Here is a 15979-nt window from a genome sequence, read left to right on the forward strand (position 1 = left end):
CTGGCCACATCAACCAGCTCTGACTGGGGGATCCCAAGGCGCTCCCAGGCCAGCGAAGAGATATAATCCCTCCACCTGGTCCTAGGTCTACCCCTTGGTCTCTTCCCAGCTGGACGTGCCAGGAACACCTCCCTAGGGAGGCGCCCAGGTGGCATCCTTACTAGGTGCCCGAACCACCTCAACTGGCTCCTTTTGATGCAAAGGTGGAGCGGTTCAACTCTGAGTCCCTCCCGGATGACTGAACTTCTCACCTTATCCCTAAGGGAGACACCAGCCACCCTGCGGAGAAAACCCATCTCGGCCGATTGTATCCGTGATCTCGTTCTTTCGGTCATGACCCCATCCTTCATGACCATAGGTGAGGGTAGGAACGAAAATGGCCCGGTAGACAGAGAGCTTTGCCTTCTGGCTCAGCTCTCTTTTCGTCACAACTGTGCGGTAAAGCGACTGCAGTACTGCTCCCGCTGCTCCGATTCTCCGGCCCATCTCACGCTCCATTGTTCCCTCACTCGAGAACAAGACCCCGAGATACTTGAACTCCTTCACTTGGGGTAAGGACTCATTCCCTACTTGGAGTGGACAGTCCATCAGTTTCCTGCTGAGAACCATGGCCTCAGATTTGGAGGTGCTGATCCTCATCCCAGCCGCTTCACACTCGGTTGCGAACCGATCCAGTGAGTGCTGAAGGTCGCAGACCGATGAAGCCATTAGAACCACATCATCTGCAAAAAGCAGTGGTGCAATCCTTAGTTCACCGAACTGCACACCCCCTCCCCCACGACTACGCCTCGAAATCCGATCCATGTATATTATAAACAGGATTGGTGACAAAGTGCAGCCCTGGCGGAGACCAACCCTTACCGGAAATGGGTCCGACTTACTGCCGAGGACCCGGACACAGCTCTCGCTTTGGGAGTACAGAGATTGGATGGCCCTGAGTAGAGACCCCCTCACCCCATACTCCCGCAGCACCTCCCACAGTAACTCCCTGGGAACTCGGTCATTCGCCTTCTCCAAGTCTAGAAAACACGGATAAGCGTACTCCCAGGCCCCCTCCAGGATCCTTACGAGAGTAAAAAGCTGATCCGTCGTTCCACGACCAGGACGGAATCCGCATGGTTCCTCCTCAATCTGAGATTCGACAATCGACCTGACCCTCCTTTCGAGTACCTTAGAGTAAACTTTCCCGGGGAGGCTGAGTAGTGTGATGCCTCTGTAATTGGCACACACCCTCTGATCCCCCTTTTTAAAAAGGGGAACCACCACCCCGGTCTGCCACTCCTTCGGTACTGTTTCCGACTTTCACGCAACGTTGAAGAGACGTGTCAACCATGACAGTCCCTCAACACCCAGAGCCGTCAGCATTTCTGGGCGGATCTCATCCACCCCCGGGGCTTTGCCACTGTGGTTTCCATGTCTTCTCAGAAAAAAAAATTCAGACTTTTTTTATTGGGTTTTCTGACAAATAACAGGCAACAGTAGTATACAGAGTATCAAATTGGGCTTTAGGTAATACAAAAACAGGTAAGAAATACAAGATTAGAGAAGGAGAGTAAACAGCGCACCTGTCTGGTAAAACAAAAACAGCCACAAGCAAACAAAACAAACACGATAGGTCACCTCTGACAGTTAAGAAATTATCTTGATACATGGCAGTTGTAAATGAGAGTTCACATATACTCGTATATATATTGAGTGCAAAGCAGTAATACACCAATTAAGACATTCCAGCTAATTAGGCGTGTCTAAGAGTTTGTCAGTCCGGGATAGTATCAAAGGTCATTTTATCAGTATATGCAAAAAATGGTCCCCATGTCTTCTTAAGACTAGCAGACGACCCTCTCAGCGTACATCTAATTTTGTCCATATTAACAAAGAAAAATATATCTCTAATCCAGTCCTGATGGGAAGGTGAAGCTGGGGATTTGCACTTGAGTAGAATCAAGCATCTAGCTAAGAGGGTAATAAAAGCTACAAAGTTATTCTTATAATTTGGCATTGCAGGCTTAATGATGACTCCGAATAGGGCAATGATTGCAGAAGGCTCGACAGAGATAACCTGTGATATTGTATTGAATATTTCAGACCAAAAGTTATGCAGAGAGGGGCAAGTCCAAAACATATGGATGTAGGTAGCCGGAGGTTGACAGCATCTGTCGCAGACAGGATCAACGCCGTCATATATTTTGGATAACTTGACCTTAGTTAAGTGATAGCGGTGAAGAACCTTACACTGAAGCAATCCATGCCTAGCAGAGATGGAGGAGGAGTGAACCCGTCTCAGACACTCATTCCAAACATCTTCTTCAATTTCAATTTGTAAATCACCCTCCCATTATGTTTTAATAGTGTGCAGTGAGACAGGGTTTAGAGAGTGGATGAGAGCATACAAAACAGAGATATTGCCTTTCATAGTTGGTAGTGGAGTCAAAAAGGGGTCGACAATAGCAGCTGCTGGTAGGTTAGGAAAATTAGGGTATGTTTTTCTAATAAAACTACGAATCTGTAAGTACCTGAACAAATCACGTTTAGGAAGAATAAAGTTGTCGGAGAGCTGTTGGAAAGATGAGAATACTTTATCTGCGTACAGGTCTTTTATTGATTTGATACCACAAGCATGCCAGAAGGAGAATATTTCATCTGATAAAGAGGGTTGAAAGAAAGGGTTCGCTGCTAGTGGAGCGAGGAAAGAGGGGGTCTGAAGGCCAAAATATCGCCGGAATTGTTTCCATATTTTTTTAGTGTTGATTTAACTATTACATTATTTGAGTAGGGAGAGTCTAGAGCTAAGAGCTCAACTCAGTGAAAGCACTGCCTGCTGACCAATCAGAGCTCAGTGTGCGGAGTTTAAAGCGATCAAGTCATATTACAGGAGAAAGGAAATACAGAAAAGCTGCCGTTGCAGGAAAGACGGCCGGCAAAAATCACCGACTGTGTGAACGTGAACATAGAATAGAATAGAATATCACCTCCCATCTTCAGAGCAATCTGACTATTATAACATTAGCGTTAAGAAAGCTTACTTAAATATCTGCCACAACATAAGTAACCGGATCAGAGTAACATTAAAGATATATATTTCCTTATCTGAGTCAGCTGAGCCGTATCTGGCCGTGCAACACTCACAGTGTCACATACTGTATGCAGAAGTATTATTTTAAGCAACACATTAAGTTGACGAAACACTCGAGTCAAATGTAATTAAAGTCAGATCCACTCGTGTCTTAGACGGGGCAGTGATATCATAAACACTTTTTCTTTTACCAGCTGTATTCACCTTGCAGTGTTTAAAGTGTCATGGATGTTTAAAGTTTAACTTCTTCATATGTCTAATATTATAGCTTGTCCATGTTTGTGATTGGTCGAATGCTCCAAATGCCACCTCTTTCATGTGAACGTGCGCATAACTAGATAGTACACGGCTGGCTTGAGCGATCCACTTGATAACCCGCGTCGTAGTACAGTTTAGCGAGAGTGTGTATGTTTTGGATTAGGCCAACCGGCTAACTCAAACATATCCAGGTTAGGTTGAACCAGCTTCGTAGTACAGGCCTCTGATCTCCATTCAGAAAACACGCATTTTAAAAAGGTTTTTCACCCGCCGTCTTGTCTGCAGACTTGTCAAAGCATTAATTCATGGTTTTTACTAACCGGTATCAGTATGTTGTTACTTCGGCATCATTTAAAAAACAAAACGTGTATTACAATTAAATCACGGTCAAATATGTTCATTTTGTTGTAGTTGCGAGCGAGTCTTGTTTGAATGATGCGAGTAAACACAGCTGACAGCCGCGGTGAAACTCGAGCGTTTCGAGCGATGCGATAGGAGCGATTAGAGCGTCCGGTGTGAACGCAGCATAAGCTTTGCATGGAGAGCGTGGTGGGCTCGGTCGAGTGGGGGCGTCTCATCCAGCTTCAGTGTGTCTCGTAGCAGCTCTGCAACAAAGTTGGTCGGCCGAGTACCCTCCAAGCCTTCTGGCACTCCAATAAGACGAATCTTATTCCTCCTCGACCTCCCTTCTAAGTCCTCACACTTGTCACTCATTAATTTCACCTGAGCTTTGAGAAAGTTCATCGTCGTGTCCAGCTCGGACAGTTGGCTACATTTATCCGTGCTCACCCGCTCCAGCTCAAGTATGGTCCGGTCATGGGAATTAAGCCGCTGTCGTATGGGTTCAACCTTATATATACAGTCTATGGGTTCAACACTGTATTTTCTAATTCTTGCTTTACTGAAGTTATCTCAGAGCGAAGTTCAGAGGCCAATGAGTCAATTCTCCCGCATATATTACACCCTTCATGGAAGCGAGCATTGATTCAAGCCGTTCCCAGTCGGGGGGGTTAGCTTGATTAGCATCTAGCTTCGGCAGGGGGTCAGGTTCAATCGAGGGCGAGGCTTTGGAGCGGCCTCCTCGCGATGTAGGCCTATCCGTCTTCGGTGCAGGCGACATAGCTGGCTCAAAAGTGCAAAAAAATACAATAAACCTGTGCTAAGGCAAATAAATAAAAGGTATCAACAAGTTTCTGTGAATAAGTAGTGCTCGTAGTTTGACTTTAGTCACAGCCTCACGCACGGAGCTACGAGGAGACACGTGAAGAGCAGACCGGAAGTCCCCTCAACTTGTCAATTTTAACAGAATGTATATCATTCTGAATACTTCCAAGACTACTGTGCTGTATTTATGTGTTTTGTAGTTCTGTTTTTTTATTTAGTACAGTAGCCTACAGGCCGGAGACACAAACATGGACATAACAACAGTATAGAGAAGATGACATTCACATGGTTAAGGTTGGTATTTATAATGACAACTTCTGTCTCCATCTAGTGGTGAAATATGTGTCCTAACGGGAAGTGACGTAATGAAAACAATAACGTGCAGTGCTCTCTGAAAGATAGCAGTGGAGAGGTCTCATTATGTTTTATTTAAAATAATAAATACTCAAACTATTTGTTGCCATTACTGGAGAAAGAGGGCGATATTTGGACAGCATTTATCTGATAGAAGATTATTGAGGTAAGCAGTTATTTGCACTCGCCGCCAGGTAGATAGCTAGCTAGCGGCTAACTAGCTAGCCTCAGTGTCTTTACACTAACATTACATTGTTTCGGCTATCCTGTTAAGCCACCAAGACTAGCCTTTGTTGCTGTAGTACCTTTGGTTTAGTGGGTGGTTCAATCATATACCTGTTTGTTATCAATAACAGTGTGAGGATAGTAGATAGTGTAGAGACACGTTACACCGTCAGGACTTTGTGCAAAAGTACATTTTGAAACTCCCGGTTATTATAATGAACTAGCCCGGGTTAACGTTTGTGAGTAACTTTAGTACGTTAGTCCCATTCTAGGCATCAAGTTGTTTCTGAGTACTAAGATCACATTATGTATTGCACTGGTGAGAAAAGTACTCAGATATTGTAAAAGTAGAAGTACCAGAGTGTAGGAATACTCTGTTACAAGTACAAGTCCTGCTGCATACAAAATGTTATTCAAGTAAAAGTATTAGCATCAAAATATACTTAAAGTACCACAAGTAAAAGTAGTCATTATGCAGATCTGCCTATTTCAAAATAATATATATTGCATGTTTTCATTATAATTATTGATGCATTAAAGTGTTATCAAAGCTGGTAAAGGTGCAGCTAGTTTGAATGACTTTGTATACTGCAGGGTAGCTTGTGAATGTACTCCAGGTGGAACTAAAGTCTGATTTAAGAGTTGATTATATTTCACATCATTAATCCAAATCTGCAAAGTCACTTGAGGTATTCATTAAATGTTCTGGAGTAAAAGTACATAATTCACCTTCAATTGTAGTGGAGTAGAAGTACAAAGTAGCAACACATTGAAATACTCCAAGCAAAGTACAATTACCTGAAATTACTACTTGAGTAAATCAACTTACTGGTACTTACTTTACTGTTTATTGTGCATTTAAAGTGTCCCTCTCATCCCTTTCCCACAGACCTGCTGAGTGATGGCAGCCTCATTGCCTCAGAAGCCAGGGATGGCAGGGATGCCCCCCCAGCCGCAGCCCCACCTGGCCCCCCCCAGTGCTGCCTCGGCCGTGGGGCAGCAGCCCGTGCCCCCCCAGGGAGCCCTGAGGGAGATCTCCCCGGTGTTCCTCTGCAGGATCGGACAGGAGACCGTCCAGGACATCGTCGCTCGCACCATGGAGATTTTCCAGATCACACGAGCAACGCAGGTACTGGATATATGGACTGATCTGAACAGTTTTACTCCATGTGTATGAGAACTGTATGAGAACTGTGGTGTGAATGCCTGGTTTTGCATTAGAGCACATAGTCTCTTATTTAGTAGGATCACCTGTTATAGTAAAACCATGTGGATACTTTTGAGAAAAAACTTCCTTTTATGAATGTAGTGTAATAAAGACACATTTAAGAGCCTATAGGGTGTTGTTTCGGGTGTTCAAGTGTTGCTTATTTTGTATGAATAATAATTCAAACATGACAATTCCAAGAAGCATTTTTTAAAAGTTCTAATAGCAGCAAAAGCTCACATATGATGGTCAAACAGTTACAATAGAGAAATGTTTTCCTGTGAGAGAGAATGGAGTAATCAATAGTGGATGGGAGAGGCTTTGTCCACCTCTATCTACATTGATGAGCGGGCCATAACATTTTAATGCAGGACTTTACTGTCACCTAATTTAACTTAGGTTTCACTACAGAGTAAACTTCACTCTGCTCTTCCTGTATTGTGTGTTTGGAGGTTAACCTTATGGCTGTTGTGTTTTGCTTACAGGGATCCTTTCTCTTCTGTCAGTCTGCGTTATCACCCTTCCCTGGCGTATCTGCTTAGCATGCTCCTCAGCATCTGTCTTACTAAGTCTTCCATCTCCCCTCATCTCTGTCTCTAATTGTCTCTCACCGTGTTTCTCTCACCTCTCCCAGCTTGTCCTTGTCCATTTAAACTGAGCAAGCTTTTTTCTCTCTAATGAAACTCCAACAGCAAAGGACCTTGGACTCAAGCATTTCACACTCGACACAACACCATATACATTCTATCACATCAAATACGGCGTTAAAATATTGAAAAAATGTGGAATTCTTGACAATGTTTTACAGTTTCAGCTTTTAACCACACAGAAAACCAAGAGTAAAAACTTGAATTGTATTCTGTCTTCAGACTCTTCTGATTATAAGAAACTCATTTTTGATATCTGCACATGTAAATGATAGTGAAACAGATTCTGTGTGTTTTGTTTCCTTAGCTTCCTAACGGTGTGACCCAGAGCCAGGCCATGTACCAGGACCGCTTTGGGAAGCTGCAGGAACACCTGAGGCAGCTCGCCCTGCTCTTCAGGAAGCTGCGGCTGCTGTACGAACGCTGTGTGGAGATGACCTCTGACCTCCAGGAAGGACCAGCAGAGGTCAGGAAGGGACCATTCAGTCCTGCTTGGATATTAGTTTGATGTGTATTTCCCTTTTTTCTTGAAGGAAATAAATGATAAATATATCTTGAAACACATTTTGCTATCCTTTCATCAGGGCAAGAGTGAATGCATCTGCAAAATAGTCAGTTTATCCTCTGCCTTTTATCAAACCTCTTTTCTGTCTGCATCAAAACCCAATGCATTCAGGAGGGAATAACTGTTTTCCATGTACTCTGTGTCCTCAGATTCTGCCATACGTTGGAGAGGAGCTTCTTTCTGTCAAAGTGGAGCCCTGCAGTCCTGCTGTCAACCAGGAGAGGAAAGAGGTTCTGGAGGTGTGTTCCTGTTTTTTGTTTTCGTCACAAGTATTAATCCCCAGCAGTTACTTCACACGTATTCACTGCACAGAGAGGAGTAGTGTGACAGCTACACCTCCCTATGCTGCTGTCAGGTTGCCCATTAGTCGTTATATTGCACTATTATATAAAACTCATGCTGTAAGGTGATTACAAATTGGAAGAAAGTGCCACGAATTGCCAGATATTTCAGTGGGACTCGGTCTAGCAAAATAAAGCAAACACCGATGAGCTTCTAAATCAATTCAATGTGATCTAGTGAAGTCTGACATTGTTATACTTTTTTTTTTACATTTGTGACATCAGTTGACTTCTCATTAGGATTTGAGTTTAACCAAAATATGTAGCTTTTAGAGTTCCCTGCAACTTCCTCTAGGTGGCAGTGCAGACACAGGCAGATGCTACTCATTGGTCTTGTGGGTGAAATGCAGGAAGACAAGCATCGTGTGCAGCTTAAATACATTTAAATCCCAGTTCGTGTTTTTGTAAACATAAGAGAGGATTTAGAGTTCCATTGGGATGAAGATTTCAGGGATGTTTGGAAATTGCCGTCGGGCAGCCATAGGCATAATATAGGAAAAGTTTGCCTGAGGCTTGTTAGATTGTTTGTTTTATTAACTACATGGTAGGAAATCTATATTTTAATCCTGAATGTCCTCCGGCTAGAATCAAATGAAGCCTCAATAATATATATATTTTTATGGTGGGTATATTAGGTTCTTTCTGATGATTGTAAGGTAAAAGCTTGATGGACGTCATGTGTCTTTTCCTGCAGAAGGTGCGTCAGAAGAACCAGGAGATGAAGGTGCTGATGGATCAGATGAGGAACCTGCTGTGGGACGTCAACGCCATGCTGACGCTCAGGAAGTGACACATGCACTCTCTCATGAGGAGAAGCATTGCTCTGTAGACGTATGGACTGCATAAAGGCAAAGGGGAACATTTAGCTGGATTTGGAATACAGGACATTTGTGTTGGCACTTCATCACTGAAACACTCACAGTTCGACCAAGTGCTTCTGCTGTTAATAATGTATTATATTTAAGCTGTTAAAGGGGAAATATGATTTAGATAGGATTCATGAGAGCAAAAAGGATACAATGTGTTAACCTGATGCACTCCAACTCCAACATTGTCTTTTTTGCAAGGCAGCTGCCAGGTTTAGGTTTGTACTGTTTGTCATGGTGTTTACTCAAATGGACTAATGTTTTCATACTATTTAAAACCTGTATTGTCTCAGGTCTCTTCAGTGTTTTCCCCCGGGTGCTGACTCAGCAGCAGACGGACTTGAATGCATCGCAGGTGATTCTGAGAGTGCAGGAGCTGATCTGATGACTGTGTTTACAAAAGGAACAATTTCCCCCTTTACTATGCTCCGTCAGTTGGAGAAACACTTTGAGTTCAGAATTGAAATTAGCCTCTTGGCAGCTATGCATCTCAGGTGCTTTGTACATAAGTGAGTGTGTGTGTGTGCATGTGCTTAATGAGATTGGCTTCCTGAGTGCTACACACCTGTTTACCCTGAGGGTGTGCAGACTTGCTTGCCTGTGAATTTATTTTTGTAAACTGGGATGAAGGTAGGCCTAAAGGGGTAATTTGCGTTTTCTATAAAATAAACTTTTTTTGAACAAATCTTTTGAACATATACTTTCATGTACTGTTTCACTGCGTCATTGTTTTCAATTCCAACCCTGAGGACAGGTGTGGGAATGCATGATCTGCTTTACAATTGAGATTATATATAAGTATGAAGGCATATCCACCAACACAACATGATGCATATTCTGACCCGGGCCTTTTGTATTCTGTCGTTACTCACCAACAGATCATCAGTTTAACACTCCGACATCACATCAAGGCAACAAAGAACATTCACAAAAGCATGGGGCATGTGATTGAGGAGTTCTTTTGATTGCTGTTATTGTATTTTTTAGAATAAATTGCAGCCAATTACATTTGTCCAAACAGGGTTTTCAACCAAATGTTTGCTAAGGAAATAAAATACAATTATTTAAACGGTTTTGACAGTTGTTTAATAAAAATGATTAGTCATTTGATAGAAAATGAATTGGCAAATACTTTTGATAACTGATTTATTTATTTTATTGTTAAAACTTCACTTGTTCCGGCTTCTCAGACTTGACTAGTTAGTGCTTTCTTTTCAGTAATGTGTGGTGGCACATTTAAAATTAAATGATTGGTTAGCTGCCGTGCTAGTCAAGACTGAAAGAATAGGATGGTTATATGTTATTCAATAATGTATACAGGACTAGTTTAATGTCTCTTTTTGCCTGTTCGCTAAATATGTGTTTTACATAATTAATCTCTGCTGAAAAAAATGTGTCTTGGTCTTCCTTGAATAAAAAAGGGTGTTCCAAGTTAGCGGGAAACAACTTGAAAAGTATGCAGCATGATGTCAGAATTTGCATTTATAAATCACTTTATTGATTTTACAGATAGCATTTTGATGTGAAATGATCTGTTTCCATGGCAACAGTCCCTTCACTGATTGCTGAAACACACACTGACAGCTGGAGTGCATGGCACCAATACCAGTCCCTTCTGGCATGAAATAGCCTTTTCCTTCCCATTGTCAAAGCAATAGCACTGACATCTGAAGAGCACACACACTCTTCCTTTCTCTGCTGTCCAATCGGGATGTTCCTCGGTTGGAGGCCCAATCACAGGGCCTCTTTCATGGCCAAGACATGTCCTCCTTTGTTGTCCAACCACACTGGGAGAATCCTTTAAAGTTCTTATCAAACTTTTATAGGACATTTCTCTTCATATGTTTATTAACAGTCCACCAGGGTCTGTTGAATGATTGTACTTTGTCCATGTCAGAAATGGGCAAAATCCCACCCACTCCAACCTCTGATCACCTCTGATTGGTCCATCTGTCTGTCCAAAAGGCTACTAGACCATACCTCGATTCTATCCTTCATGTTCATGCCCTCTCCAGGTCTTTGTACTTCTTGCGGAAGACAGACACTTGATCTTTGAAGAGCACGGGGTCCAGGCGAAACTGAGAGTGGACCAGAGGCATGTAGCCAAACCAGTTGGCGAAGGTGTTGATACACTCCTGCCGCTGGTTGAAGTGCTCCGGGTTGGCCCAGGGGACGGTCTTTGTGCCCTGAGAGGTAGGACGAGACACATTTATCATCACCTGACATTAGAGTCAACAGCAATAAACACACCTGAGGAAGATAAATGGCTACCAACCTGTGGGCTGGGCAACTCTTTGTACTGCTTCCTTTGGGCCACTTTGATTGGCGGCAGATGGGTTACCGCGGAGACCAGGAAGTTCATCAGGATGTCCTCACAGTTGGAGGTGTGGTCCACCAGAGTGCGCAGAGACTGGGGCAGGTAGTGTGTGAACAGGTAGTGGTAGTACCTGTGGAGCAGGGGGAGCGTTATACAGGCATAGGTGTCATGTTATCAAAATGTGGACAGAACATTTGTAGTGAGGATAAAAACGTATGTCTTTCAATAACTACGCAGACATCACAGATTACATTGACAAAAAACGTTAGCTAAATGAGGAGTGTAAATGTTTTCTCTGCTTTCTTTAACAACTGTTTGTATTGCAGAACAGAATGTTCTGTTGATATTGCTGCAGACATTAAACACCCTCTCTCTGTTTGACGACAAGAGGAGAACACAAACTGATACAATACTATAAGTACTGATAAAATAAAAGGTCTGGAATGACATCAAAGACTTGTCAACATAAAGATAAACCAGCTTTGTCAATCAGAAAGACACGTTTTTCATAGATACTGTTGATTTAATTAACTAATTGTCCATGATTTCTACTTTCATAGAAATATCTACAGGATTTTAAACTTTTTCAAGTGAAAAAAAGTAGGATTTAAACATGTATTTTTCTAACAAAGGACCTCCTTTACACCTTGATCTATTATTCATCTTGCAGGAATATTTTTGTCACATCTGTTGCCAGTTCTGTCTCACTATTATTAGTCTGCATTCACAATTCTAGCTACTTGCACTTGCACAGAAAATCCCTTTAGACAATACCTCAGATAAGCACCTAAAATAAGTATATATCATAGAGACAAAAAGAGATCTCTGCAATGTGATTTATCTCAGGTGGGGGCCGGGCACGCAGCACCTGTATGCTAATAGGCATGGTAGCTTGACAGAAATGTGAAGATGGTGTGATGTATGTTGATGATATGTATCTGGGACAAGTTAACAATTTCCCTGCAAGTGGGATTTGATATGTATAGAGCCCAACAAACTGTGGTTCAATGCATATGTTCTACATTCCTTTAATTTACAATACTGGAGATTGTATCTGGTATTTCTGCATTAGATTTTTGTGACGTAGTACCTGGTATTGTTCTTTTTTAAATTAGTTTTAATTTTGCAAAGGGAGTAAAAATAACGATGTATAACTTAATGACATTTTCTACAGGGAAATTATTATCTATGTTATTTTGTCAAATGTATTGTGTAGGCCACTGAGAAAAGCCATTTGATGCCTTCCCTTTACCAATACAATAAGCGATTAAAACATTTGCCTAAATTGACAAACAATACTAAATTGAGCATTTTCAGAATGAACAAGCCAGGATTTTACTGACTTCTCATTTTCATTTATCTGATAAATGATGAAACAGGCATTTGTGGTAATGCAAATGTGCCTTGCAAATGTCAGTTGCTTTATGGATTCAAATTAAAATGACAAAAGTGTGTTTTCATAAAACTGCTGACAAAAATGACCACTTTGTGAAAACGTGTCATGGTTTCAACAGCTGATAAAGTGCCCTGCCTGTGGAGTTATTACATTCATAATCATTCATAATGTATAAGAGCTTACTGCATCGCTCTGCCATCGCACATATCGACTTCAGGCTTCTCAAATTAATCAAGCATCTTGAGTGAGTCAAACATCCTCCCTCCTTTTTCTCTCACGCTGACCCATACACATAATTACTCCCTTCTGTTTGATTTTCCCTTTTCGTGCAGAGACTTATGTGATTATGATCGCTGCTGTTGCAATTCATAAAGCTGTCCCTTGTTTTAAGTCGTTGATGTCTGACAGGTAATCTTCTTTTGATCTGGGTTACAAGTCTGCATGTCTAAATGAAGGTGCGTGCATATCTTTATTTTTTTATTTTATATACCCTTAATCGTCCCACAAAGGGGAAATGTACATTCTGCATTTGACCCATCCTAGTGTTAGGAGCAGTGGGCTGCCATTATGTACGGCGCCCGGGAAGAATATATTAAACTTGTTAGAAGTTAATGAGTTAAATATCTGATGAAAAATATTCAAAAACAAACCGTATGCAGTCTTAAATGCTGGCAATCTGACAAATAAGAGTACGTTCGGTCAGTCCACCACTTTTCTCCAGACTGAAATGTCTCAACTACTGTAAAATGGATCGTTATAGATGCATCCTAATTACTGAGGATTCTCCTGACTTAAATTTAAAATTGTTACCTGGATTAGCATGACCCTAGCTCGAAGCAACACTTAGCTTTATAACTTTTTTCAAAGGGGAACTGAAGTGGTTATCTACAATCTCTTCAATGCCACTCTCTGGAAAGAAACTGTAATGTCACCTTAAGTTACAAGGCAGCTGCTCATCAACCACTGCCTCGATGGGTTACATTGTTTTTATGTTGTTATTATGTGAACTAGGTGATTCTGAAATAACAAAACTAACTGACCAAATCAAATCAAGTTTTATTTATATAGCACATTTATAAACGATTTTTGGTCGAGCCAAAGTGCTGTACATATAATAAAAATAGCCTACAGTAGAGACACTTTACAGCAAATACAACAGCACAGATTGTTCAGAATATCAGTATGAGAAAAACGCCACCCTCTGTCCTTAGACCCTCACATCGTACAAGGAAACACTTCCAGAGAAAACCCACAGTTTGAGGGGAAAAAATGTGAGAAACCTCAGGGAGAGCAACAGAGGAGGGATCCCTCTCCCAGGACGGACAGACGTGCAATAGATGCTGTGTGTAAATCGAAGAGATAATACATTTTACAGCATATAGACCGAATGTTAGGAAATGCATGTGTCTGTAATGAGACCAAGGCAGAGGTAGCCTCTGGATAAATACCTCATACAAGCCTACTTCAAATATGCAATTTTAATCCTTTCTATAGGGAGAACATGAAAATAAAAACAGGCTCCAAATGGTACTTTCTATTTATTCAGTCTGTTGGTGTACCTGTGGTAGAAGGCAGCTCCAGTCAGGACGATGGAGTAGTCATTGGTCCATTTCGAGGTGTAGCCCCAGGCACGCTTCAGGGGGTCCCAGAAGTGGCTCCTGGGAGGGTAGCCCACGATGCGTTCAGGGAAGCTCCGCCATACCAAGAACGCAAAGTTCACCTACAAGGACAGACATGGAATTTAGCCATATTGCTGCTTATTTTTCAGGAATATTGACATCTACATGAGTGCAGTTCTGCTGGTTTGTACACGCACCTCACTGGTCAGCAGGACTGTATCCTCGTCCAGACTCAGCACTGCTTCTGTCTCTATGGCAACATGAGGTAGGAACCGACTGGTGGTCTGAGAGAGAAATACAGCAGTGAATTGTAGTTCTGGTACTGTGGGCTTTATGGTGTCTGGTCTTTGCTTAGGGAGATTATGAGAGTGAGTGAGAGATGATCATGTAACAGTTAATCATGTAGAGTGACTGAGATGATTGAATCACAACAGATTCTGCCTTTGGGAAAAACAAAGGAGACAGACAGCGAAAGTGAGACGGAGAAGAAATATTGAGGATGAGTGACATTTATGAAACCGAATGCTACACGGATCAGTGGACATGTCAGATATACATGGATAGGAAGAAAGACAGAGAAAAATAGACATCAATGAGGGGGGGGGCAGAAAATGGGGTAACAGGAAGAAAGACAAAGAGCGACTGAGCAGCCGACAGTTTGTCATGCCGTCACTCAGACGTCAGGGCGGGCTTCAGTGTGAGCTGTGAGGGGGCTTTGGCTCTCACCTTCCTCCTGCCGTCTGTCACAGTGAGGGGGACGGGCATCGGAGGCCATTTGCTGCGACTGGGTGGGGGCTTCTCGCTGTTCCACAGGATGATGATCTGGAGCAGGAGGAAGTAAATTAGTATTACTCATACTGTATAGGGAAAGAGATATAAGATCAGTGATTCCCATTGTCTTGCCATAGTGGACATCTGTTCTACAATTAATTGAACTGACATTTGACATATGTTTATTTCATACAATGATAAAGGGACGGCTCTTATTATAGCTTCTGTTCAAGTTTTAACTGTGCTTATTACGTCAGGTTAAAAAAAAAATATATGTCCTAAAAAATAATCCAAAACTAACAAATTATAGTTTCATGTAGTTTATTCACATAAATTAATGAATTCCAGGGATATAGACAACTACATATTGAGAAATAAATCACCTGGTACGGTTCTCACAAGTATTTTTCTTTTACTTATTTTCTTGCTTATTCATTTAATTAAATTGTGTACCTGCGAGCAGTATTTGGACTTGGAGACAACTTGAAGCAGCTTCATGATTGGCTGAGATTGGGAGACCAATGGGGACACTGCATTGATGACAGCAGTAAACTCTTGACCTGGACTGACCCCTGTGTAAGGTCACAGAAAAAATACAAAGGGTAAGCGAGTGTTTGGCACACCCATTGGCGGTGTCAAAAAAACATTGTGTAAGAGAGTAACACACATGCTGCTGCTAGGCAACAAGTTTTTCCAGAATTGTTACAAGTTTCTTTAAAAACATTAAAAAAAATACTGCTTAAATAAATTGAAATAATCATACCCTATATTCTTAACATATTTTAGCATGTTTAAAGAAAATTCCAACTACATAGAAGTACTTCAGTAAATACAGTTGATTGCTCCACTCACACCTCCATAGCTCTGACATAATAGTCTCACCAACATCCTCGGTGTGCAATCAAGATTTGCATGTTGTGCACACTGATTTAAATGAAGAGTGTGTTTACCTAATCCCAGGTAGTAGAAAGGGAAATGTGCGAGGTGAGTGGAGTACTCTGGCAGGACCAGCAGGCCTCCTGGCAGGGAGTTCCACATGTACTTGTTTCTCGATATGTGAGAGAAAACACGATCCTTAATAATCTGTGGAAGGGAAAAAAGGACAATGTTCCAGAAGGGCTGCAATGTGAGAAGCAGAGTTTCCTTAGCGTTGTTAAAGTGGCTGTTGTGCTCATC

At 41.9% G+C, this 15979-nt stretch overlaps 2 protein-coding genes across 4 annotated transcripts in view; one reads left to right on the forward strand and one right to left on the reverse strand.

Annotated features, from left to right (window-relative positions):
* The first annotated feature begins 4852 nt into the window (after positions 1-4852).
* Positions 4853-9385, forward strand: zgc:114119 (uncharacterized protein LOC619273 homolog). 2 transcript variants are annotated; one of them, XM_034215136.1, is made up of 5 exons: positions 4853-5015; positions 5964-6203; positions 7236-7394; positions 7643-7732; positions 8529-9385. In XM_034215136.1, the coding sequence occupies exons 2-5, from the start codon at positions 5976-5978 to the stop codon at positions 8622-8624; spliced, it is 573 nt and encodes a 190-aa protein (XP_034071027.1). In that variant the 5' UTR covers positions 4853-5015; positions 5964-5975; the 3' UTR covers positions 8625-9385. The 2 variants fall into 2 exon arrangements, with proteins under 2 accessions (XP_034071027.1, XP_034071028.1); XM_034215137.1 differs by having other exon boundaries at positions 8532-9385.
* Positions 9386-9829: 444 nt separating this feature from the next.
* The window catches only part of ext1c (exostoses (multiple) 1c), a 77326-nt gene continuing 71176 nt past the window's right edge, over positions 9830-15979 (reverse strand). For both annotated transcript variants that reach the window (XM_034215134.1, XM_034215135.1), the window contains 7 exons: positions 15754-15886; positions 15257-15375; positions 14759-14854; positions 14230-14316; positions 13973-14133; positions 10976-11147; positions 9830-10886 (listed from right to left, as the gene is read on the reverse strand). In XM_034215134.1, the coding sequence (XP_034071025.1) occupies positions 10701-10886; positions 10976-11147; positions 13973-14133; positions 14230-14316; positions 14759-14854; positions 15257-15375; positions 15754-15886 (954 nt within the window). In that variant the 3' untranslated portion in view covers positions 9830-10700. The remainder of the gene's footprint in view (positions 10887-10975; positions 11148-13972; positions 14134-14229; positions 14317-14758; positions 14855-15256; positions 15376-15753; positions 15887-15979) is intronic.

This window comes from Gymnodraco acuticeps, unplaced genomic scaffold (genome assembly GCF_902827175.1).
Source record: "Gymnodraco acuticeps unplaced genomic scaffold, fGymAcu1.1, whole genome shotgun sequence".
In the NCBI taxonomy this organism is placed as follows: Eukaryota; Metazoa; Chordata; class Actinopteri; order Perciformes; family Bathydraconidae; genus Gymnodraco; species Gymnodraco acuticeps.